We start from the raw sequence: 25,243 nt of genomic DNA, 5'->3' as shown, positions 1-25,243 counted from the left end.
AGTAATTAGGAGGTAAAGCCAGGCAGGTACGCTGGTCACACTTGACTGGTCTGACTGATGATTAGGTCGTCTGACAATTGGGAGTGAACCATAGCAAGAAGTATCTGCGAAACTATTTGCTCCTTTTATGGGACCGATTAGTTTTATGACCTTGGGCCTCGGCACAAGCGTGGTGTTGGAAGACAAGTTATACATGTACATCCGATATGGCGACTGTTTTTCGCTATTCATATTCTAAATACATTCATAATACCACAACATTTTAGTACTCCTTGAAACTTTACAATCACTTCAATATGTACAATAGATTGAACGAGAACACTTGATATATTGCAGATTATTAAATCATTGTCTCTATTATCAGCCGCTACGTTTGTATCGTTTGCATTGTACAAAGAAATATTTTATCTGTCCTTTTGCAGATTTAGCCTCAGAATGTGCTCATTCGAATTAGGAACGAAAATAAATGCTTATCATGAGTATATATGATACAGTTAAAAGTTACTTGTACACTGTAGACGTATTCACTTTAAAGTCGCATACGACCTTCGCGAGCGAGTTGAATGATCCAGGTTAATTGGAACGAAGTCTAGAAAGGGTTATAAAGTTTTGTATTTGGTAATGTGTAGGTTTGTTAAATATAATTTTTTAAATTCCTTTTATTTCAATATGTAAAAACATAACTATGCGCTTAAAAACCACCTCAGCCACCTCAGATTGTCTGTTGGACACGGTTTAACCTTACTGTGTCCTCACCCTGGTTGTTGTTACCGTTGTTATAAGGGATTAAGAGCTACGGCTCATTGCATTTTTGGTTACAGTCTGTATCACTAAAGTGGACATGTGCAGGTGAACTCTGTTCAATTAGTATATGAAATGCCCCAAAATGTGAACTCCAGACAATAATAACCTGAGGGTAAATCCACGTGCGTCTGCCTTTCCCCTCGTTCACCTTCGAAATACTTGATTATTATATCATGCCAGAGTTCTGAAATTCAGTGACAATGTTGCTGAACAGTAGAATCTGATGGACGTTTTGTGCAGAACCTGTTTGACACTATGGGTTCCAGGACCACTAACACTCTGAGCTGAAAAAGTTTGGTCCTAACCGCACCCAACATCTACAAGTTTGTAAGCTTGTAGACATCATTAAGAAGTAATTAACAGTCCCATGCTGAGACCTTTCTCAAAATTCAGACCGGTGGCAGGCTGCCAACAAAGAGAAGAAAATATCGCAACCCCGACACGAGTGTGCTCAGTCAAACAATGAACTTACGACCGGCAGAAAACAACTCCAGTTGAGTATGCCGATGCTGTATCTCAGCCGTGTTGGCCTGAAAATTTAAACATGCTAATTAAATCCAAAATCGTATAATTATTTTTAATAGAAACCGTATCTTAATTTGTTCTTGCACTGCATCATATCGTGTATTTCATCTGTATATGTATCAATGACTACACTTATACCGCATATTCTGCAACAGACTATAATTAATCACCTTTTTATTGTCTCTCCATTTACCATGGCTGACTGCACTAATACCCTTTTAACAGTGGACACCGATATCAGTATACATGTAGGCTTTTTGTTCAAAAAGGAATATGCAGGAAATTATATGTAACAATAAACTGTGTACTAATTACATGTTTGAATGTTATCAGTTTTACGTTCTGAGATACAGTGATGTAAGCATCTTCTAAAAATATAATAAAATACAAAACTCTCTACCGTAATTTTTTGTGGAAATCATTCGATCAAGTTAAAATGACTGCGTGACAAGACGAATCAACTATTTATACCCGATAAAAGAAACTGCCGTGTTTTAGGAACAGTGCTATAACAAGACATTTGAAATTTCTAACAAGCAGATACATTAGAGACAGTGACTAGACTACAGGTACGTAATCCGTATCAATCAAAGGTGTAAACAAACTGAAAATCATATCTGTCGGAGACCTACCAAATTACCAAGTTTTATCATTACTATATTTATTACAATGCAAATACTTTAGTGATACATTTTTTAGAGGAGAGGGCATACACACAAGTATATTGCTTCCGTGTGTGAATGCAGGTTGTACTTGGTATCTCAGTTCTCAGTTTCATACCGGTTGTATAACTGAATTTGTATATGGAACCATGCGTACAGCATGACAATTACTTGCTATTCGTCAGTTTACAACACACTTAACACGGTCAAACAATTTTAGGCACCGCTTTTGCGAGTTATTTAGTACAATAATGTTTTATTAAAATCTATTTCAATTTGTTTTCACCATTTTCCCTATTGACAGTCGTTGTTACGTGCGTCACTAGGTAATTAGTACGGATTGACCTTGTTTATTGTTTCTATACTTTGAGGATTTCTGTGGCAAGTGGCGGACGTAATTCAAACTCCTTCCACACTGACATCGCACCAAATATATTTGTGTACCGATTACATAACTCTTACTGACAGGGTAGGGTGGTAGTTCACGCGAAACGGACGACACTGTGTATATTGAGCGGCTCCTTTGATATCGCCTCACAACATACTTTTAATGAATGACCAATTAAACGATGATACACATCAGGATCGCGGAGAAAATACAAGCTTCGTTCGCGTTGAATATATATCAAGGCACAAATTCATCTTTCATAAACTTTTTGTGTCTTGGTGCTTAATATATCCACATATCAACGAACATTTGTAATACATGTATCCAAAAAAAATAAACATTTTCAGGCTAGGTATTTGCCCACAGCAACACCTGCATAACTGTTTATTCACGCGTGGTGAGGTAGATCGTAATTGACTGAGAGCAAGTATTGTAGAATCACCTGTAAATAAGGCCGACACTGTAATTAGATACAACGTACTAATGAGAATTATCATAAGAAGGCTGTTGTTTTTTCTGAACTGTTACCATTTTCATACCAAAATTGACAATGCAGTTAAAAGTTGCTTTAGTGTCACAATATTCACTCACGTTTTCCTCAATCGCATTGAAACATAATTCCTACTGGTCAGTTCGAAACCACATGTAATTAAATAATTATTTCGAGATTTCGTTAGAATGTAAGATATTCAGCCAAACGTTATGCAATAAAATACGAATAGTTTTTTTCATTAAAATACGCGCACGCGTACCTGTATATTGCATACCTAGTGTCACGTAATTGCCCAGTGTGATGTATCAACGGGACATAAAATGGGAAATGAAATAGAAACTAACTAAAATTTAATGTTGTGGAAAATAACTCCAATGAATTGGAGTACACGCACATGAATTCGTATGATAAACTGTCAAAACGTTTTGAGAGGTAAGGCCGGGTTTCAATATCGCTATAAAATCGTTGAATTAAGTTAAAATGAGTTAAATTTTGTGTCATGATACTTGAATGAATACATTAAATGTATTTGCGAAACAAAAACATGAGTTTTAAGTAAAAGAACATATTCTCGCCCATGGGCCTGCCCATGGGTCTACCCATGGGCCAAACCTTTTTCTCGCCCATGGGCGAAATACTTCAATATCGCTATAAAATAGTTGAATTAAGTTAAAATGAGTTAAATTTTGTGTCATGATACTTCAATAAATACATTTAATGTATTTGCGAAAGAAATCATGAGTTTTAAGTAAAGGAACATGTTCTCGCCCATGGGCCAAACCTTTTTCTCGCCCATGGGCGAAATATTTCAATATCGCTATAAAATCGTTGAATTAAGTTAAAATGAGTTAAATTTTGTGTCATGATACTTCAATGAATACATTAAATGTATTTGCGAAACAAAAACATGAGTTTTAAGTAAAGGAACATATTCTCGCCCATGGGCCTGCCCATGGGTCTACCCATGGGCCAAACCTTTTTCTCGCCCATGGGCGAAATATTTCAATATCGCTATAAAATAGTTGAATTAAGTTAAAATGAGTTAAATTTTGTGTCATGATACTTGAATGAATACATTAAATGTATTTGCGAAACAAAAACATGAGTTTTAAGTAAAGGAACATATTCTCGCCCATGGACCTGCCCATGGGTCTACCCATGGGCCAAACCTTTTTCTCGCCCATGGGCGAAATATTTCAATATCGCTATAAAATAGTTGAATTAAGTTAAAATGAGTTAAATTTTGTGTCATGATACTTCAATAAATACATTTAATGTATTTGCGAAAGAAATCATGAGTTTTAAGTAAAGGAACATGTTCTCGCCCATGGGCCTGCCCATGGGCCTACCCATGGGCCAGACTTCGCCCATGGGCAGGCCCATGGGCGACATAGTCTAAATATTGAGTTTTTAAACATTTTTTTTTTCATTTTTTCTTCCTTGGTATGTTCCCATGAAAACGGCATGTTTAATTTTGTAAATACCTTTAACCGAGACTGGGCAAAGAGCGTAGAGTTTCTGGACTTTTGGGTTTCCAGAATTAAAATGGGACGTGTTAATTAATATTTATGACTTTTGGAATAATATTTCAGTCAGATTCTGATATTGACGATAGAGTTAAATAGGTAAGCCCTATGGTTAATTGCCTTAGAAGTCTTAAATACCTTTCTTGTGTCCACCGCCGTTAACCAAACTCACTCACTCAGTTAAATAACTCCTTTCACATAAATCATTAGAAGTTATGTACAAGCATATATTGCCCATATTTTGGATAATTGTACCAAGAACAAGAATTAATCCTAGAAAGTTTACACTAAGATTCATTACGGACGCTTAAATAATGCCGATGAGACGTTCAATTGTAACTCACTCACTCAATACGGACTATTTGTGGGGCGATAAGGGGTACAGGCCACGAGAAAATTTATAGAGAAACTAACATAGCCATTACACCTTTTTACAAGATGGAAAACATCTTTGCTGTTAGTGATTACATTTTAAAAAATCGAACCAATTTACAGGCTATATGTTGTAGAACAGAATGCTATGTCAAGTCATTCCTACCTGATACCATTGATAATTGGAATAGTCATCTGATATAGAGGATTATTAAACTTGGACAGTGTTACTTATATACAGTTAAGCCATGATACCAGATTTTGTCACATAATCCTTTATCGGACTCGGTTGTAGTGATTTAAACTTCCATCGGCTTAAAAGACAATATATTAAGAAACGATTCTAAAGGTTAAGTGAGTTTATATTCAGTGGTTTATGGGAAACAATTTGTCAATTTAGCTATTTTGAAATCAGTCCATGTACATCCTACGTTCGGGTGGATTTGCACTAATGTTATGACTTAAGAATTAATTCATATTTTAAGACATGTATTAAGTATTAAACAGCTAAATAGCTTTCCTTAGTAATTGAACACCTTTCAATCGACCGCACCAAACTGTTGACCAATCGTTTTTGTTCTGTTTTAATGTATTATTTAATACAATATGTACATAGGAAGCTTGGTGGGGACCTTTGGGATATAAGAAATGAATACAGACTGCCATATTGTCTGAATGTCTTAACAATCACCGGGTGTGACCATGTAGACAGGATATTATTCGGGTTTTTGATAATTACTCCATGAGCATACTGAGTGTTGGTGCTTGGGGATATTAAATGTAACAGTTCGTTATCAGAGGAGATTGATAGTGAATTTTAGTACCAGTTAGATATTATATCTATACGACTTCTTTCTGTTTGACAAAGGATTTAGGGTATATGTGTAGGTAATCCTTTCAAAATTGTATATTTTGGAAATATCAAATATACAAAATTGTATATTTTGTATATATTGGAATTTTCACTTATGGTCCCCTACATATTTTCTACCAACAAACAAACACTAGGTTTCAATTCAGATCTTAACACTATATTAAAATGCAACCAAACACAGGCGAAACAGGAATAATCAAGCCACTGTCATCTACTGTAATTAAACCAAAAACAGAAGTGCAACAGCCACATATTGCGGCCCAAAATCAACAACATATCAATGAAAAAACAGCGCTCATAGTAGGTGGAGTCACAGCAAGGTTACTCATGATTTGGATAAATAGTCTTTAGTGGTTACATATAACAGCCTGACAAACATTCACTGCCCACAAGTTTTGATAAAGCTAAGTGGTGGTCTTGGCTAATAAATTCAAGAGCCTGGATACAATACTCCCTATTATACCAGGAAGTGCAGACGCGGCTTTCCCAGCGAGCTTTCCTAGTGCTTCTCCTGATGCCTTTAAATGCTTCTTCATCCACCTTTTTACACCATCCTTATCACTAGGAGGTGTGCCGCCGCCTGTACCACCACCTCCAGTTAACGCAAGAGACAAAATTGATATGATAAATCCCAATGTGATTAAAATACTGGCAATGGTTATCCCCTGTTCTCTGAAACATGTTTAAATTCTTTTGGCCAGTGTAGTATATTCATTGAGGACTTGATCAATAGTTCCTCGAATTCAACTGATTTGTGAGCGAAGTGCTTCTCTATAGGTGGTAGTTCCAAGTTACGCAATCTTTCCGCAACATGGCATCTACTGAATTCATCATCTGCCTGTGCAAGTTCAGTTTTCTCATAAGCTATAAGCTTGTCAAGTTCATCTAGCTTGGCTATATTATTGATGAGTGATCCCCGCATTGTTTGCATTGCCTTGTCAAGACCTTGTAATTCTCTAATACAGTACTCCAAGGATGGTGCCTGTAATGTAGAATTATCATAGGTTGCTAAGATTTCTTGGAGACCATCCGAGGCCTCCATTGTGTGTTGTGGTATGTCCTCCAAATTATCTTTATCTATGGCAGCAGCCGTTGCACCAAGTTCAGTCCGCACAGTCTGAAGACCCACAGTAAGCTTTGCAGAAAGTTTTGCTTGTGAATTGTCATAGTCTACAAGAACTAATTCATTACGAATAATGTTGATGCCACCACAGCGTCCTGCTATTGTAAAAACTCTAAGGGTTTCCGAGTATGAGAATTCATAAGATCGATATCTGGAGGGTCATGCAGTCACAATATTCCATTACTATCTATTGTAAACTTGGAATAGTCATGGCCAATGGGAGTAACATATTTTTTGTCTTCTTTTAAGACATTGTAATAATCATTAACAGTTGATTGCAAAAGTTCCTCATTAAGATTCATAAAGTTGGTTTGGTCAGTCCCCCCCCCCCCCCCCCCCCCCCCCCCCCCCATCGACTGCAGTAGTATCAGTTAGGTTATCCTATCCTGATTAATATCATCCATTATTGTGTTAAACATAATTTCCATATAAAGAATGTCTTCACAATGCAGGCGCAAGTAAAATCCACAACGTAGTCTTCGGGATCCATTAGGAGTCAAAGCAATTTCCCAGTCTGTAACTATAACTAATAACCCGAGTACCATTGATCAGAATCAAACACTTCTGGTTTGCTTTCCAAATCTTGGTGCTCATGATATGTTAGCTCCAGGAACTGCCCGACTATCATTTACAATTAGTTTGACTACTACTGATGTTAAGAGGGACCTTGTTCAGAATATAGGCCGTGCAATTGCAAAGAAAATCACAATTAAAATTAGTTGTAATGAGGTCTTGAGTATTGACGACAGTGATGTATACTTCTGTTACATGTATCTCTGGAGTAACAGCCAAAGAACGGGAAAACATACTGTATCAAGGTGTTGGTAATAAAAATTCAATGAGACTGTGTGTGGGTGCTGATAGTGGTGATAATACCATCGTTGAAGATAGGGCTGTTGCTGATGCATTAGGTGACTGATTCTTTATTCCGCTTGACTTTGAACTACTAGACAGTCACATGCCCTTCTGCAAAGCATCCCTAGGTGATAGGTTAGAATATGAACTCACTTTTAATGACCACAGAGTAATCAAAACCACTGATGATGTAGATAGCTATTCCACTGATAATATCTCACTGGAGTATGATATGATAACAGATCCTGAATTGGCAAGATAAATTCGTAACCAGTATAGTGGAAGTTTAGCCATTTTGTACGATCGCGTTCTCTGACATTGAAAGATTTCCCGGGACAAAAGTGATACAACGTGGAATTTCAATCTAAACGTGCCCGCTTGATCATTGAAGGGTATTGTAATGTTGTTCAAGGACCCTTCTGAACCATACCGAGGCGTTCTACAACCCCAAGATTATAAAAGTAGAATATCGAGGGAGTGTTTAATCAACTATATAGTCAAGGTATGCGATCATATCAACAGTGGGATGTGATTAAAAAGGTCCCTTCTATAAGACGTAGCCCAGAAGTTAACGCGGTTGCAAAAGATCTGGCTCTTGGGGATGTATCACTGGCTGAATTCCTTACATGTGAACTACAGATGACGACCAACTACATGGTAGTGGGCGGAGAATAGAGAATGCTAGTAAGGGCGCTACTATACAGAAAACGAGAAACAGCTCCTATTCTAGATCTTTTACAAAGTCATTATCACAATTTTTGGTGCATATTATTATTCTGTACCCGACTATAAACGTTAATAAAACATACCAATCAAGAGATTGGGTAATGAAGGATAAAGATGATCCGGGTGATCATTTACAAGAATGTTAACGAGTATGTCACGAAAAATACAAAGGAGAATCAACACTTTTCATAGTAGACGACTGCAGTGCGAGTAAAGAACTTACCAAAAAGAAAGATATGCTTTCATATTTAGCATTCTCCGGACCACATATGGAGCACAGTGTTTGGGTACTGACTAAAAAATACAACTCTGTCCTGAAAGATCTCAGTAAGCAGACAAGATGGGTTGCCCTATTTTCTTGCAAAGACCGCGATTCATTTGAGGAATGTCTACGCGAAAATTATGTTATTTCTACCAAGCTCGAGCGAGATAAAGTCAGAAAACGAAGGACTCTAAACTCATATTCAAAACTGACCAACCAACCAATTTTTAGCAACTGCTTAGCAAAGTTTAGCAACTGCTTAGCAAAATTTAGCAACAGTTTAGCAAAAATGCGGTAAATTCAACACTAGCAACCGTTTATGTAATAATGTGGTTCGAAATCCGAATTCTTTTGCAGCAGTATATTATTTCGGGCTGTATTGGATATTTCATATTTCATGATATTAGACTTAATTACCAACGAGTGTATTACATTCAAAAGATGAAAAGCAACAAACTTCTCGAAAAACTGCACCAAGATGAGCCAGAACCTACAGTAGATAAATCTACAGAACAGCATTGAGAAAGACTTGCGGCTTTTGTACCTGGTGGAAAATGATCCCAAAACTTGGTGGAAAATTACGTGCATTACAATTCTAGACTGGGAGCTACCGTGATAAAAACAATAGGTTCCGCTATGGTACAACCATCCAAAGCTGTAGCTAGTACGGTTCTTCCTATCCCGCTAGAAAATCGTCTGTATCTTTGGGAATCTCTCGAGAAAGATCACATGCTGTAACTGCAGTAAGCTGTGAGTTTTACCATAGATACGAAATGTTCCAAGCACCCTTTACCACCAGTATAATAATGGATAAGTATTCTCAATTTAAACATATGCGCCCACCAAATAATAATGGAGGCAGAAATACCACAAGTGAATGCGAAAACGCCACAAGTGAATGTGGAAATGCCACAGGTGAGAGTGACTAAGAACCCCAGAAAAGTAGCGGCTGGGACGTTAGCACGGAAGGCAAAACCACTACATATTTCAAATACTGAACATGGCCTTCTTTCATAACCAATTGACTAATGTTATATATCTTAAGAGACCAAATCGGATCATTTGCACGATGTTGGCCTCCTTCGAGTTGGCCAGGCTGGTATAAATATCTCATGCTTACTCTATCAAGATGTTTTTGTGCTTTGCCTCTCCACGGTGCTGAAGATTCGGACGTCACAGATTTCATTTTAACCGCATTGGATGGTTTCTTCCCAATTAGTCTTGTTACTTCATTATTCAGCGCTGATACAACAGCTGATAATTGCAGCTCAGTGCATTAGCTACTTCTGTTGAATCTTTTGAGGTTAATGGTTCAGCCTCTTTGTACCAACTACGGTTAAAGCTCATTTATATGTTTTGCGTTTTACCTTATCATGAGGAAGAAACAAGAGGTCGGCCTGATGAACTTCATTCGTTGTGAAAATATCAAACTTTATCCTCGGTATATAACGCGTGGCTGGTAAGTATATTTGCCATATTGCTTTAACCAATCCTTGGCAACATCTTTAGATACCTTAGCCGCTGCAGCTAGTTTTTGTATTTCTCCTATACCTTTCCATAATCCCCGCCGACTATAGTAAATTTTATCCATTATCAAATAATATTGAAATTAATAATAATCTTTTGTTTAATACAATCCATGACGATCCTTGGATAGCATCACATAATTTGCATAAAACATTTCCTATGTAGAAGCATTGTTTGGGTATGAATCTGGTCTAGGTGGCATTTCGGAGGGCCCCTTTTCATTACAAATTAGCTTAGTCGCATGACGATCATTAGATCGCATTGCATAATTTGCATAAAAAATTACCTCTGTAGTAGCATTGTTTGGGTATGAATCTGGTCAAGATGGCAGTGAGCTAGAACCCCCATTCCCTATACTACTACTGGCTTCCTTGGACCTTTCTGTAAGTTGTGTGTGATCTATGGTATTCAGAATAACAGATACATTGTGAGCATGTGCGTGTAGATTGAGTATCACTATCTTTTAGATGTGAAGCACTTCTCCAACAACGACGTCTTTACATCCCAAAAGAATTGTTACCTCATATTTATGTGTAAACTCCGTAAAACGTTATCACCTATATCCACTTTGAAACATCCGAATTAAGGCATGTTCATTCTGATCTGCATTGAATAAATATTAAAAGTTGTCCAATATCAGAAACCCGAATGACATCCTGTCAACATGGTCACAACCGGTGATTGCTAAGTTCTACAGTCAGACAACATGGGAGTCTATATTCATTTTTAATATCCCAAAAGTCCCCAGCCACACTTCCTTTTATTAATTCTTACAAAAGCAGAACAAAAAGTGCGGTGTGGGAAAATGTTTTACTGTGAGCGGGGAATTGTTCATGATTTAAACATATTGTTCAGTAAATGAATCTGGATTGGTAAATACCGCTCCAGAAACAAAATTATATTTTGTAATATTGATATGTCTTGGTTAATATATATACATACATAATACATATATAACTATTTAATACTTAATACATTTCTTATAGTATGAATTAATTCTTAAGTTATTACATAAGTGCAAATCTACCAGAACATAGAATGTGGTTTAAACATATTTTTTTTCATTGAAATGAGTTGGGATTGGTGAACAAGCTTTACAGCTTATGTTAACACCGCCCCCATACAACATATATTACATGTTGAAATGAAGGATGTGACGTCATCGATATAGACATTATTTAAATAATATGTTTGTACGTATTACATCAAATACAAAGTGAACATAAATAGAAAGTTACAGCTCGTGTGTGTCTAACAAGTCGTTTGTAACAAAAGTAATAGTCAATCATTAGGTTATTGTCCGGTTAATTTTATTATTAATTTGTGTAGAGCTGAAACGTTTTGTCTTGATGATGAAATCGTGGACGGATTCTACTAATTTCTGGTTTTCAGAGTGAGCAAGTTCATTGTTTCCGTTCATAATAGTATCCAGGTTATAACCGGTAGTGTAAAAGTGCATATTAAGTCTTACATAGAATGTACACGTGGAGTGAATTCAAAATAGCTAAACTGACAGATTATGTTTCATTTCCATTCCCATAAAGCACTGAATTTAAACCCTAACCTTTAAAATAGAAAGATAAATCGTTTCTAAAAATAGTGCAGTTTGGGCATGTGAAAAAATAATGCAGGATGTGTTCATTGGGATAGCCACAAAAAAAGGATGCGTCGTCTTAGATGTGTCTTTCAACCGAGTCTGGGGTGATAAAGGATTATGTGACAGAATCTGGTACCATGATTTGGGGAACTGTAAATTTGTAGTATAGTCCAAGTTTTATCATTCTTTGAGTTCCAAATCAGGTATCTATATCAGGTAACTATTCCAATTTTTAATGGTATCCGGTAGGATCGACATGGCATAGCATTCTGTTCTTCCACTATACATTGATCGGATTTCTTAAAATGTACCGGGTAATCACTAACAGCAGAGGCGTCTTGTGGAACAAGGCCAGAAAAATAAATTTAGGTGTTAACCGATTTACCATCTTGTAAAATAGGGTTTAATAATCTTCCTTTGACTGAGTTAGTTTCTCTATAATGTTTCTCATGGCTTGTTCCCTTTGTAGTCCCACACATAGTCCCTAATGAATCTAAGACTTAGTGAAAACTTCTAGGATTCTTGTTCTTTGTACAATTATTCCAAATACAGGAGAAATAATCAAATATGGGCAATATGAACACTTGTACATAACTTCTAACGAGTTCCGTGAAAGGAGGTATTAACTGAGTGAGTATGTTTCACGGCTGCGGACGCCAGAAAGTTATTTAAGACTTCTAAGGCAATTAATCACAGGGCGTACCTTGTTAATTATATCGTCAATATTAGAATGACATAAACAATCTGACGGAAATATTATCTCCAAATTCATAAATATCAATTCCTTTCATTTTAACATTAGGTTTTGCTTTTGGGCCGACTTCAACGTGAAATTGATAGTTTTTGTTTTCTCTGGATTAAATTTTACTTGCATTCAACAATTTGGTAATTTTCTCTAAATCGGTATTAATAGTATACGCAGTAGTATTTGGAATTGTCCATTTTGGGAATTGTCTGGACCCCCTCGCAAACACAGTTAACTTATAAATAAACAGAAATAATAGGTGAATAATAGATACAATAGTTTGTTGGCTCGAGATGCTGGGACCCATAATTTTGGTGACATTCTATTTGGCATGAGGGGGGTCCTCCTCACATGAACAAGTAGCGACACACATGTATAATCATGCTGTATTTAATATTCATGATTGTACAATTTTGAATGCTTTAAACCTGTTGCATTAAAAACATATATGATTTGATGTTGTCATAATGTGAAATTCAATGAATTTATTTAACATTCATTTAATGAAATATGCAAGTATCATCATCAATAAACTAATCTGAGCTCACTGTGTGTTCTGAAGACTTATCGCTATAAGGCATCCTGAACGACTTCGTTCACGTTCACCCTCAAATGTACGACTGAAAAATCTACGAATCTGTGTGTTCAATGTTTGACTGCATATTTGTGACGGGCGTTCGTTTATTTATTCAAATTCCACAAGTTCATACAGTCACATTGAGTTGTTCGCCTCATCTTTAGTTGCTCAAACTCTACACTGATGTTAGCTGTCTTCGTTAACTCTGTTCTAATTATGCAAATCGAAGAAGTGCTTTATTTTAGATGACAAGCTTACTAATCCTGTCACACTAATCCTTGTTTACAATTAACACATGCCAATGAACAAAACGAACATCCTTTTTATATACTTAGGTAGAGGTATCACAATTCTACAGTGTATACAACTGTTTGTCGAACTATTAAACAATTTTCCCATATATGTTTCCTTGTATAATTATAAATTAATGGGTTTTTTTTTTGTGTTTTTTGCAATCATCGTGACATAACTCTGAAAAGGCTATTATTCTTCCTCTTGTTTTTCCTTACTGATGAAGATGTTTGGGAGGTAAGCCCAGGGTTACTTACGATACAAGTTGATAGTGAAAAGGTATATATAAGAAAGAATAATTTTGAAGTAACATTAAACAACACATAAAGAATAATTCACATGGGTTCTTAAAACAGTCAAATGTTATTCAAAATGTTGATATCATTTTGCATGTGTAATATTGGGAGTTAGATAAATTGATAAATGATACATTAAGTAACAGAAAAGACAATAAAAATATACAAAAAGGTAGAAAATAAGAAAGGTTTTTTTATTGTTTCTTTCTTCGTAGCCGCGCATTGTTGTTGTGGATGGGGTCATTTGCTATCAATTGAAGTACCACTAAAAAATGCAAAAGCAGTTAAGCCTCGCATCCGACAATGTATAGTGACTGGTCCCGTATCATTCATGCCATCAACGTATTAAGTGTAAATTTATAAAGATACTCGGAAAATGTGAATAGAAAGATGTAATGTTTGTGTTGCCAAGGGACAGATAGGTGATGGTTCAAATGAAATGTGCCTCGGTTTGAATGTACATTATGTATTGCGTAATTAAAAAAATTAATATTTTCATAGATTGTATATATTCATATACAAAAGTCGGTATTCATGTTATTATATTTATTTTATCATCATTGGACAAAACTACTCTGAACAAATTGTATGTATACGTCTTCTTATTTGTAAAAACAGCTGGTGTACACATTATATATATATTATAATTGATCTTTCTGTTACAAAAGTCTGTTCAAATGTTCTGTTTCTTCATCATGTAAAATGCTATCAACATAATTTAAAACAAATTATTTAATAACCCTCTAAACATAGTTGTCATCATGAAAATAGTACAAAATATTATTGTCACGAGAATACTGTCCGGTACATAATGATTAGTGATTGTTATCAGTATCAACCACATTCTGTATGAAACAAAAGTATTCCTTACTAAAGTAAAAAGAAACTGAATGCAGCAGTGGTAAAATCTATCTAAATACACAAACCTTGGATATCGTTCGGATATACCAAATATACAAAATTGTATATTTTTGGAAATACCAAATGTACAAAATTGTATATTTTTGGAAATACCAAATATACAAAACTGTATATTTTTGGATATGTCAAATATACTAAATTGTATATTTTCGAATATGTCAAATATACAAAATTGTATATTTTTGGATATGTCAAATATACAAAATTGTATATTTGGGATATATTGTAATTTTCCATTGTGGTAAAGTCGACCTCACTCACTCCCAAAAAAGATAAACGTCTAAGAACTTTATTAGTTCCTCCCACGGCTTCATATAACTGGAGGGGGCACGGGTGGCCCAGTCGTTTAAAGCGCCGCGATTCGCTGTGCAGAGTTGCGTCCATTGGGCACGCCAGAAACCTATGATTGTGGGTTCGAATCCCGGTTCGCCCCGATTATGTTTCTAGGTTTGTCAGCACCATACCCGTGCCCGTGGGTTTCACCGAACTGGTAAACGTCTAAGACCTGCATCACTTCGGGCTTTCCTCCGACATTAAGCTGACACGCCGCGAATACTGTTAAAAGCGGCGTTAAACCCAACTCACTCACTCACTCACTCATATAACTGGATAACGATTTTCAAAGTGGCTTTTACACCCAATTCACTACCTCTTCACATGTTGGATTTCAGGCTAACCTGCCGTCAACGGACATATTAATCTGGGTGGACAGCTCCATACGGTTCACTAACCAATCGGCAATCAAGCCCATGTTGATGGACATACAACAGAAAGGGATGCTGACCTATCGAAACATTTTGAGCACGGCTCAACTAACGTCTAAAAAAACGTTCAACCATTTTAAAGCAGAACCATGTGAATATGCCGACGTCCCAGAAACTACTGGTGGATTTTTGTGTTTTCACAACGAGAAATTCATTCAAGAAATAATAGTTAAATCCTGGGCGATGTGTGCAATGCACCCCAACTGCATGTGCTCGGTTCCAAGTCGAAAAGGTCTATACTGCAACCTTAAAATCCGAAAGTACAACAAATGTCACCGTTACGACCAGTCAGCAATGACGTTAATCCTGGCAAAATTGTTTCGTCATCACCAGGACACATTTCTTTCAAAATTCAACGCTTTGCCTAACGTATTCGTGAAGAGGAAGTAGTATGCACTGTGGGAATATGGAGCCACCCCGTCCTGGAGCATTTTCGGGGCTTGGACCCTGCTCCGGGATCATGATACCAAATTTAAATTTAAATCGTGGAACATGAAGCTTAATCTATAAGAATATCTTAAGTCTAAGATAAAATTTGATCGTAAGTCCTAAGACAGCCCCTGAGTAGACCTAAGAGAAGATGTGTAGCAAGAAAGACGACAGACCAAACGCGACACGCGACAACTGTGTTTACAAACAACCCGAATTTCGCATCTCCCTTCACTAAAGAGTTCCAGCCATTACCGTAGTACGGTATAACGTGCCTTAGACTTAGAATCCTAGCTGAGCAAAATCTTCAAAACTTAAGACAAAATTCGTGCTTAGCAAAATTTGAGCTAGGACCACTTTCATGATCCTTGTCCTGGGCGGGGACGCGCCCTATCTCCGGTGTTTATACTGCAGAAGATAAAGAAAGAAGTGAAGAGCAGCATGGAGCAATAAATATACTTTTAAAACAATTTCGTTACTTTAATGCATTCTAAAGCGCGAAGGGGACACTGGTGACCCAGTCGACACAAGCCGCCGTGCAGAGTTACGTCCCTTAGGTGTACCAGAAACCTGTGCTCGTGGCATCGAATCCCAGATTCACCCTAATGACGTTCCTCGGTTTATCAGCATCACCTCGGGCCGGGTTCGATTCCCAACATGGTGTACCTTGATGTCCGAATATGAAACGATATAAATATTGCTAAAATAGGTGTAAAACTACACAAAATAACATTTTGATTACATCTGTATTTTATTGCATTTTTAGAGGATGCGAAAACGTGGCTTTCGGGGTAAGGGGCAGTATTCACGACAGCTTGTTTTTCTAACGCCAGTTCATACTGAAACGTTGAACTCAAACGCAACTGTAAAACAATTTTCATCAAGTATTTATGGCTCGTTACTAAGTGTTGAGGTGTACTGAGGTTTAACGTCGCGTCCAAGAGTATTGCACTTGCACGTGTTTGTGAGGCTGCTTGTACTTGTCCGGACTAATGCCGATTTTATAGTGCTAGCCCACTGAGATACCATGCCGCAGTTTAACATGAATACCCCACTCAGACACAGTATACTGACTCCAGGCCGACCAGTCCTTGTTTTAGCCCTTAATGCCGAGCGCCACACAGGGTAAAAACAAGTACCATCTTTTAACGTCTTTTGGTATTACGCGGCCGGGGATCGAACCCCGGGCCTTCCGCTCTCCGGGCGGACGCTCTACCACTAGACCACGGAGGCGGTCAACAACTGAATGTGTTGAATCACATGATGATGTGAAGTCATTGCACAAACCCATGAGTAGCAGCAATATGGTAATTATGTTCATTATAAATACAAGTGCGCAAAAAGAAGAAATCTAAAATACGTTTCATTATAATTTTTATTTAGACTTATTTATATTTTGAACAAACATGAAATAATAATGGTCACCGAAAACATCACGTTAATCATTGTAGTTGGCCGAGTAGGCTGACTTGGTTAATGCATGTCATCGTTTACCAATTGCGTCGATCGATGCACACTCGATTATTCACAGACCGCCGTCATGAAGCTGGAACATTTGCAGAGTGCGGCATAAAACAAGAAACAAATAGATAAGCAATGTTTGAAAGATACACCAAGAAAAATCCATTTACTACATATTTTCATATAAAATATTTTATTTTTTATTCGTGTCCTGCATTAATTTTCTGACGAAATTCATATGTTTTTTATCAATGTGAACTACACATTGTAATACAAAAGCCAAATCGATCACCTACCGTCTGTGATCGACTGTTTCATGGCAACGGTGTACCCTTTCTATTGCTACCTCTACTTCACAACCCCATATGAGGTGAACCAGTACGTTTGTCCATTTAGAACTATTTACAGTGTTCCGATCTTCATCAATTTTTCATCAAAACCCGTTAAGTTGGTATTCTAAAAATGTATTAAAATGACATCAATGTCATATGTAAAGGTATCCAAACGTGACACAGAAGTTTGGGACACACACACACACACACACACACACACACACACACACACACACACACACTGTGTCAGTATACTGTGTCTGAGTTGGGTATTTTTGTTAAACTGTGGCATGGTATCTCAGTGAGCTAGTACAAGCAGCCACAAATACACGTGCATGCACGTCGCTATATAAGTGCAATAATCTCTGACGCGATGCTGAACCCGATTCGATTTCACCCCACAACCTTACAGCTCGTAAATTAGAGTGACCTCCCTTAGATGTTAACGGTCCAAGCTCCATCTCGCCGCTTGACACGATCGTTACCCTCGCGATTTTAGAGATATTTAAATTTTTTTTATTTTTTTTATTTTTTTTATTCATCTCAGCAGGTACATCATTTATATATACATGTCATGTCAATACAATTGTGGTACATGGTTTTCAAAAAAATGTACATCTTTTATACAATAAATTCTAGCCTGTAAAGTCCACGTACTGTATCAGTGTATCACTATTCAGTTTTAACAAAGTGTGGAATTTAGAGATATTTAATGCCTCAATAAAAGTAGGTAACTTTCACTTAAAACTTCACTCAAACATTTCACTTTGAACAAAGAATTCTCCTCATCTCCCTCACTATATCAATCACGACACTCGGGTCCACTGTCATTACCTCGGAGTCTCGGAGCATCATTTCCAGATTAAACCAACTGGAATAATACACTTTACTCCATACTGCTAGTTGTCGAAATCGTGTGTCTGAAATAAACATATACCTAGTAGGGAACAGTTCGATCAAACCAGCACCCTGGTGTAAAAACACCGTGTTGGCGAGATCGTGACCATGTGGACCAATCAGAATGTCCGTCTTAGCAAACGCTTGGATCTGTTGGCGCATGCTCATTGACTCTGTATTGATGATCATGAGATCGCAATCCGAAAACACCCTGTGCAATTGTTCGGTTATATCATCACTGTTGGATATAGAATGTTGGAGGACCTTACCCGTTTGGCTGTCAGTCTTTAAACTTGCTGCTAAAATGGATATTCTCAAGCCCGGGCAAACAATGTCATCGCTTGTAACAGCCCCTCCGCTCGTGACCACGTGATGCCGAAAATCGTCCAAAAACGGAAGGGGGAGGTCATATGTCGCAATCGGCCCAAGTCCATCTGGAATGCCCCATACAACGTTTTCATATTTCAGCTTCTTCGGAATGTCTTTGATTTGAGTTGCTTCCCCGAAGACCACATTCCATTCATTAACGCTTGATTCATCCGAATGAGCATCAATCAAAAGAATGTAAACATCTTTCGGTTTTTGTCTCATCATTCTCACTGTGACGTATGTATTATACATATCCAGTATTTTAAGATATACATTATTTGTATGCTTTCGTTTTATGACAATAGTAAATCCCTCAACGGCATCGATTTCGTCGAATTTGTTTCTGGCATATGACGTAATATCTATGGCAGTGACCCATGAGGGGAAGGGAGACAACCCGCCATAGAACGTTGACCGCACCAATGGCGAAGCGCCGACACACGGCACCGTAAAGAAACCCTTCTCCAGTTTAAGCTGATTAGGGCTCCATCGCATTTTAATAGATTTTTTGGGATCTATTATGACATCATGAAATGTTACGACGTAGGAGTTAATGTTTTGTATATGTTTCGAGCATTCTGCATTGTCATCAGCGTCCTCCTTTATGACGTAATTCTCTTTCATCGTTGCCATGGCAACCTTGTAGAGGTGCGGAGGGGAGGTCAGCAACACGAACATTTTGTACAGAACTATGACACATAACCCGAAAAGGGATACGAAACATAAATGTTTTGGTCGACATTTGAAACGAAACATTCTGTTCACTCTTATAAAGATGCTGGCCATTGAGGTATTTACAATCACTGAAGTCAGTTATATACACATGGTCATAAAAGCAGTCAGAATGTGATCAGTGCTGGCAACACAGTCAACACAGTCAACGCGGAAGCCACAATTTTATCTAAAAGGAAGAATTTCTTATTGACTGATTCGTTGACGTTACTTGAAGCCAACGTGTTTCTCTTGTGATGGTCCAGTGTGCTGAAACAAGAATAATGTGTAAGATATGGGTCACAGATTAAGCCATCTTACCAATGTAGGTAACTGTAGAATAAATCCATATCGGAAAGTACTGATTAATCCAGTATATGTAAATACAGATTAAGTCCATAAATGTAAGTACATATTAAGTCCATATGGGACATAAGTACATATTAGATCCATATGGGTGAGTACAGATAAATACCATATGGGTAAGCACATATTAGACCCATATGGGTAAGTACAGAATAAGCCCCTATTTGTAAGTACCGACCAAACCCATACTGGTAAGTGCGGATTAAGCCCACATGGTTTAGACATTAAATTCATAGAACACATTAGAACCATATTGGTAATTACAGATTAAGTGAGTCAGTGAGTCAGTGAGTTGGGTTTAACGCCGCTTTTACCAGTTTTCCAGTTATATCGCGGCGTGTCAGCTTAATGTGGGAGGAAAGCCCGAAGTGATGCAGGTCTCAGACGTTTACCACTAACGATGAAACCCACGAGCACGGCTATGGTGCTGACAAACCAAGAAACATAATCGGGGCGAACCGGCATTCGAACTCACAATCATAGGTTTCTGGCGTGCCAAAGGGACGCAACTCTTAGACGACATGGCTACCCGTGCCCCCTAGTACAGATTAAGCCCATATGGGTTAGTACATATTAGACCCATATGAGTAAGTTTAGATTAGACCCATAAGTGTAAGTACATATTAGACCCATATGGGTAAGTACATATTAGACCTATATGTGTATGTACAGATTAAACCCCGAATGGGCAAATACAGATTAAGCCCATATTGGTAAGTACATATCAGACCCATATTGGTAAGTACAGATTAGACCCATATGAGTAAGTTTAGATTAAACCCATATGTATAAGTACATATTAGACACATATGGGTAAGTACATATTAGACACATATGGGTAAGTACAGATTACGCCGATATGGGTAAGTACATATTAGACACATATGGGTAAGTACATATTAGACCCATATGAGTAAGTTTAGATTAAACCCATATGTGTAAGTACATATTAGACACATATGGGTAAGTACATATTAGACACATATGGGTAAGTACATATTAGACCCATATGAGTAAGTTTAGATTAAACCCATATGTGTAAGTACATATTAGACACATATGAGTAAGTACATATTAGACCCATATGAGTAAGTACAGATTATACCCCAAACGGGTACGTACAGATTAAACCCATATGGGTAAGTACATATCAGACCCATATGAGTAAGTTTAGATTAAACCCATATGTATAAGTACATATTAGACCCATATGAGTAAGTACAGATTATACCCCAAACGGGTACGTACAGATTAAGCCCATATGGGTAAGTACATTTTAGGCCCACATGGGTAAGTACAAATTCAGCCCCTTTGGGTCACAGATAAAGCCATCTTATTACTGTAGGTAACTGTAGATTAAGCCCGTATATGTTAGAACAGACTAAGCCCATATGGGTCAGTACATATCAGACCCACATGCGTAAGTACATATTAAGCCCATATGGATAAGTACATATTAGACCCATATGGGTAAGTACAGATTGAGCCCATATGGGTAAGTACTTATTAGACCCATATGGGTAAGTGCATATAAAGCCCATATGGGTAAGTACATATTAGACCCATATGGTAAGTACAGATTAAGTCCATTGGGTAAGTACAGATTAAGCCCATATGGATAAGTACATATTAAGCCCAAATATGTAAGTACAGACTAAGCCCATATGGGTAAGACCATATTAGACCCATCTTGGTAAGTACAAAGCCCATATGGGTACGTACATACTAAGCCTGTATGGTAAGTACATGTTAGACCCAGATGGGTAAGTACAGGCTAAGCCCGTATGGTAAGTACATATTAGACCCATATGGGTAAGAACAGACTTAGCCCATATGGGTAAGTACAGATTAAGCCCATATGGATAAGTACATATTAGACCCATATGGCTAAGTACAGACTTAGCCCGTATGGTAAGTACATATTAGACCCAGATGGGTAAGTACAGATTGAGCCCATATGGGTAAGTACTTATTAGACCCATATGGGTATGTGCATATTAAGCCCATATGGGTAAGTACATATTAGACCCATATGGTAAGTAGAGATTAAACCCATTTGGTAAGTACAGATTAAGCCCAGATTGGTAAGTACAAATTAAGCCTAGGTGGGTAAGTCCATATTAGACCCATATGGGTAAGTACATATTAGACCTGTTTGGCTAAGTACAGATTAAGCCCATATGGGTTAGTACATATCAGACCCACATGGGTAAGTACAGATTAAGCTCATATGGGTAAGTACAGATTAGACTTATTTGGCTAAATACAGACTAAGCCCATATGGGTAAGTACATATCAGACCTATATGGTAAGTACAAATTAAGCTCAGATGGGTAAGTACATATTAGACCCATATTGGTAAGTACATATTAGACCCATAAGAGTATATACAGGTTAAACCCACTGGGTAAGTACAAATTAAGCCCAGATTGGTAAGTATAAATTAAGCCGAGATGGGTAAGTACAGATTATGCCCATGTGGGTAAGTACATATTAGACCCATATGGGTAAGTACAGATTAAGCCCATATAGGTAAGTACATGTTAAACTCATATGGGTAAGTACATATTAGACCCATAAGAGTATGTACAGGTTAAACCCACTGGGTAAGTACAGATTAAGCCCGGATGGGTCAGTACAAATTAAGCCCAGATTGGTAAGTACAAATTAAGCCCAGATGGGTAAGTACAGATTAAGCCCAGATTGGTAAGTACAATTTAAGCCCAGATGGGTAAGTACAGATTAAGCCTATATGGGTAAGTACATATTAGACCCATATGGGTAAGTACAGATTATGCCCATGTGGGTAAGTACATATTAGACCCATATGGGAAGTACAGATTAAGCCCATATAGGTAAGTACATTTTTGACCCATATGGGTAAGTACAGATTAAGCCCATATGGGTAAGTACATTTTAGACCTATATGGGTAAGTACAGATTAAGCCCGGATGGGTCAGTACAAATTAAGCCCAGATTGATAAGTACAAATTAAGCCCAGATGGGTAAGTACAGATTAAGCCTATATGGGTAAGTACATATTAGACCCATATGGGTAAGTACAGTTTATGCCCATGTGGGTAAGTACATATTAGACCCATATGGGTAAGTACAGATTAAGCACATATGGGTAAGTACATATTAGACCCATATGGGTAAGTACAGATTAAGCCCATATGGGTAAGTACATTTTAGACCTATACGGGTAAGTACAGATTAAGCCCATATGGGTAAGTACATGTTAGACCCATATGGGAAGTACAGATTAAGCCCATATAGGTAAGTACATTTTTGACCCATATGGGTAAGTACAGATTAAGCCCATATGGGTAAGTACATTTTAGACCTATATGGGTAAGTACAGATTAAGCCCGGATGGGTCAGTACAAATTAAGCCCAGATTGATAAGTACAAATTAAGCCCAGATGGGTAAGTACAGATTAAGCCTATATGGGTAAGTACATATTAGACCCATATGGGTAAGTACAGTTTATGCCCATGTGGGTAAGTACATATTAGACCCATATGGGTAAGTACAGATTAAGCACATATGGGTAAGTACATATTAGACCCATATGGGTAAGTACAGATTAAGCACATATGGGTAAGTACATTTTAGACCTATACGGGTAAGTACAGATTAAGCCCATATGGGTAAGTACATGTTAATCCCATATCGGCAAGAACATGTTAATCCCATTTAGGTAAGAACAGATTAAGCCCCTATTTGTAAGTACCGACCAAACCCATACTGGTAAGTGCGGATTAAGCCCACATGGTTTAGACATTAAATTCATAATGTTTCGTGAATTGTTTATCGAAAGAAAAGAGACTGAGAACATTTTTTGTAGGGGGTGTTCTCAAAGTGTTATTGTATCCGAAGTTTGTTTTTCAAATGAAATCGAAGACTATGAGGCTTACAGCCACTCCTGGAGCAACCCAGCAGTTAGCTCTTCACGGCACTCTACTTGGGTGCAACGTGTGAAGCCCACTCCTGGTGTTCACTCACTCACTCACCCACCCACTCACTCACTCACTCTCTCACTCACTCACTCACTCACTCTCTCGCTTGCTCACCCACCCACTCACTCACTCACTCTCTCACTCACCCACTCTCTTACTCACTCACTCACTCACCTACCCACCCACCCACTCACCCACTCTCTCACTCACTCACTCACTCTCTCGCTTGCTCACCCGCTTACCCGTTCACTCACTCAGTTACTCGCTCAGTTATCCACTCACCCGCTCGCTCACTCACTCACTAATTTCTCACTGGTTTGCCTTTTACGCCCAGTGGAGTATGCTTCGGCAGATAATCGAGACTGGTTATTCTCTGGCGTTGACGTCTTATATTTCATAATTATGCCACGAGTTCACGTTACATATAAAACATAACAGCACGAGGGAATATTCATAGCCCTTTCGGACGGCAATATCACGGAGGATGGCACCGGAAATAGGCTTAACACATAGCACCCCGGGTCTTTGGCGTGATCAATAGGCTACCCCACCGCTCCCCAGATGTAGACGGTAAAACACGTGCACTGTGTGGACATTAGATATATCGTCCTGTGTCATTATCGTTATCACAAACTGTCAAATTGATATAAATCAAATATGGCATTTATCATAAAATAACAAAAAAGCAGACAAACAGAGTTTGAATGATTATAATCAAACTAGCTTGGACTGCCAAATGTTTGTTTGTTGTTTAACGCCGCACTCGGCAATATTCCATCTATATGTCGGCGGTCTGTAAATAATCGAGTCTGAACCAGACAATCCAGTGATTGACATCATGAGCATCGATCCACGCAATTCTGACACGATGGCATGCATCAACCAAGTCACCGAGCCTGACTACCCGATCCCGTTGTTCGCCTCTTACGACGAGCATAGTTGCCTTTTGTCGCAAGCATGGGTTGCTGAATATCTATTCTACCCCTGATCTCCACGGGTCAGACTTCCGCAAATCCCTAATTACGGAGACAATGTTGCAAATGCTATTTGTCATTAAATCCTTAGCTCATTGAATCATAGGACATCACGATAGCATAGAATATAGCCGTAAAATTCAACACGGTAACAAAAAATAGCACTGACTTACTGTACCCAGAGAAGGTTGTATCTGTGTCGGTGGTCTCGTGCAACATATCAGGGTACCCTCGTGTGCTTCAGTACAGTACTACCTAATTAGGATGGATCAGACTGGCGCTGATCACGTGTTACACATAAACAAATATTTTCCCATAGAATTCTACAGTAACATTATTGTTTTTGCAAATAACTAGGCACTCATCAGCCATTACATTTCATGTATGCACATTCTGGCCTTAAACATGCAATA

General features: G+C 37.8%; 2 protein-coding genes across 4 annotated transcripts in view; one reads left to right on the top strand and one right to left on the bottom strand.

Moving 5' to 3' along the window:
- Positions 1 to 16,200, top strand: part of LOC124128293 — a 60,451-nt gene extending 44,251 nt beyond the window's left edge. Inside the window, exon 10 of the mRNA XM_048388527.1 lies at positions 15,236 to 16,200. Coding sequence (XP_048244484.1) covers positions 15,236 to 15,718 — 483 coding nt within the window. The 3' untranslated portion in view covers positions 15,719 to 16,200. The remainder of the gene's footprint in view (positions 1 to 15,235) is intronic.
- A 931-nt stretch (positions 16,201 to 17,131) lies between these two features.
- Positions 17,132 to 25,079, bottom strand: LOC124130879. 3 transcript variants are annotated; one of them, XM_046493929.2, is made up of 2 exons: positions 25,004 to 25,079; positions 17,132 to 19,797 (listed from the first exon to the last, which is right to left on the bottom strand). In XM_046493929.2, the coding sequence occupies exon 2, from the start codon at positions 19,600 to 19,602 to the stop codon at positions 18,313 to 18,315; it is 1,290 nt and encodes a 429-aa protein (XP_046349885.1). In that variant the 5' UTR covers positions 19,603 to 19,797; positions 25,004 to 25,079; the 3' UTR covers positions 17,132 to 18,312. The 3 variants fall into 3 exon arrangements, with proteins under 3 accessions (XP_046349885.1, XP_046349886.1, XP_048244471.1); XM_046493930.2 differs by having other exon boundaries at positions 25,009 to 25,066; XM_048388514.1 differs by having other exon boundaries at positions 25,000 to 25,056.
- Positions 25,080 to 25,243: the final 164 nt, after the last annotated feature.

This window comes from Haliotis rufescens, unplaced genomic scaffold, assembly GCF_023055435.1.
Source record: "Haliotis rufescens isolate VD_foot unplaced genomic scaffold, xgHalRufe1.0.p SCAF_10, whole genome shotgun sequence".
Lineage (NCBI taxonomy): Eukaryota > Metazoa > Mollusca > Gastropoda > Lepetellida > Haliotidae > Haliotis > Haliotis rufescens.
This window is presented reverse-complemented; position numbering and strand designations above follow the sequence as displayed.

Excerpts from the sequence above, each read along its gene's own strand:
- LOC124130879 (XM_046493929.2), bottom strand. The coding sequence starts at position 19,602 with ATGGCCAGCATCTTTATAAGAGTGAACAGAATGTTTCGTTTCAAATGT.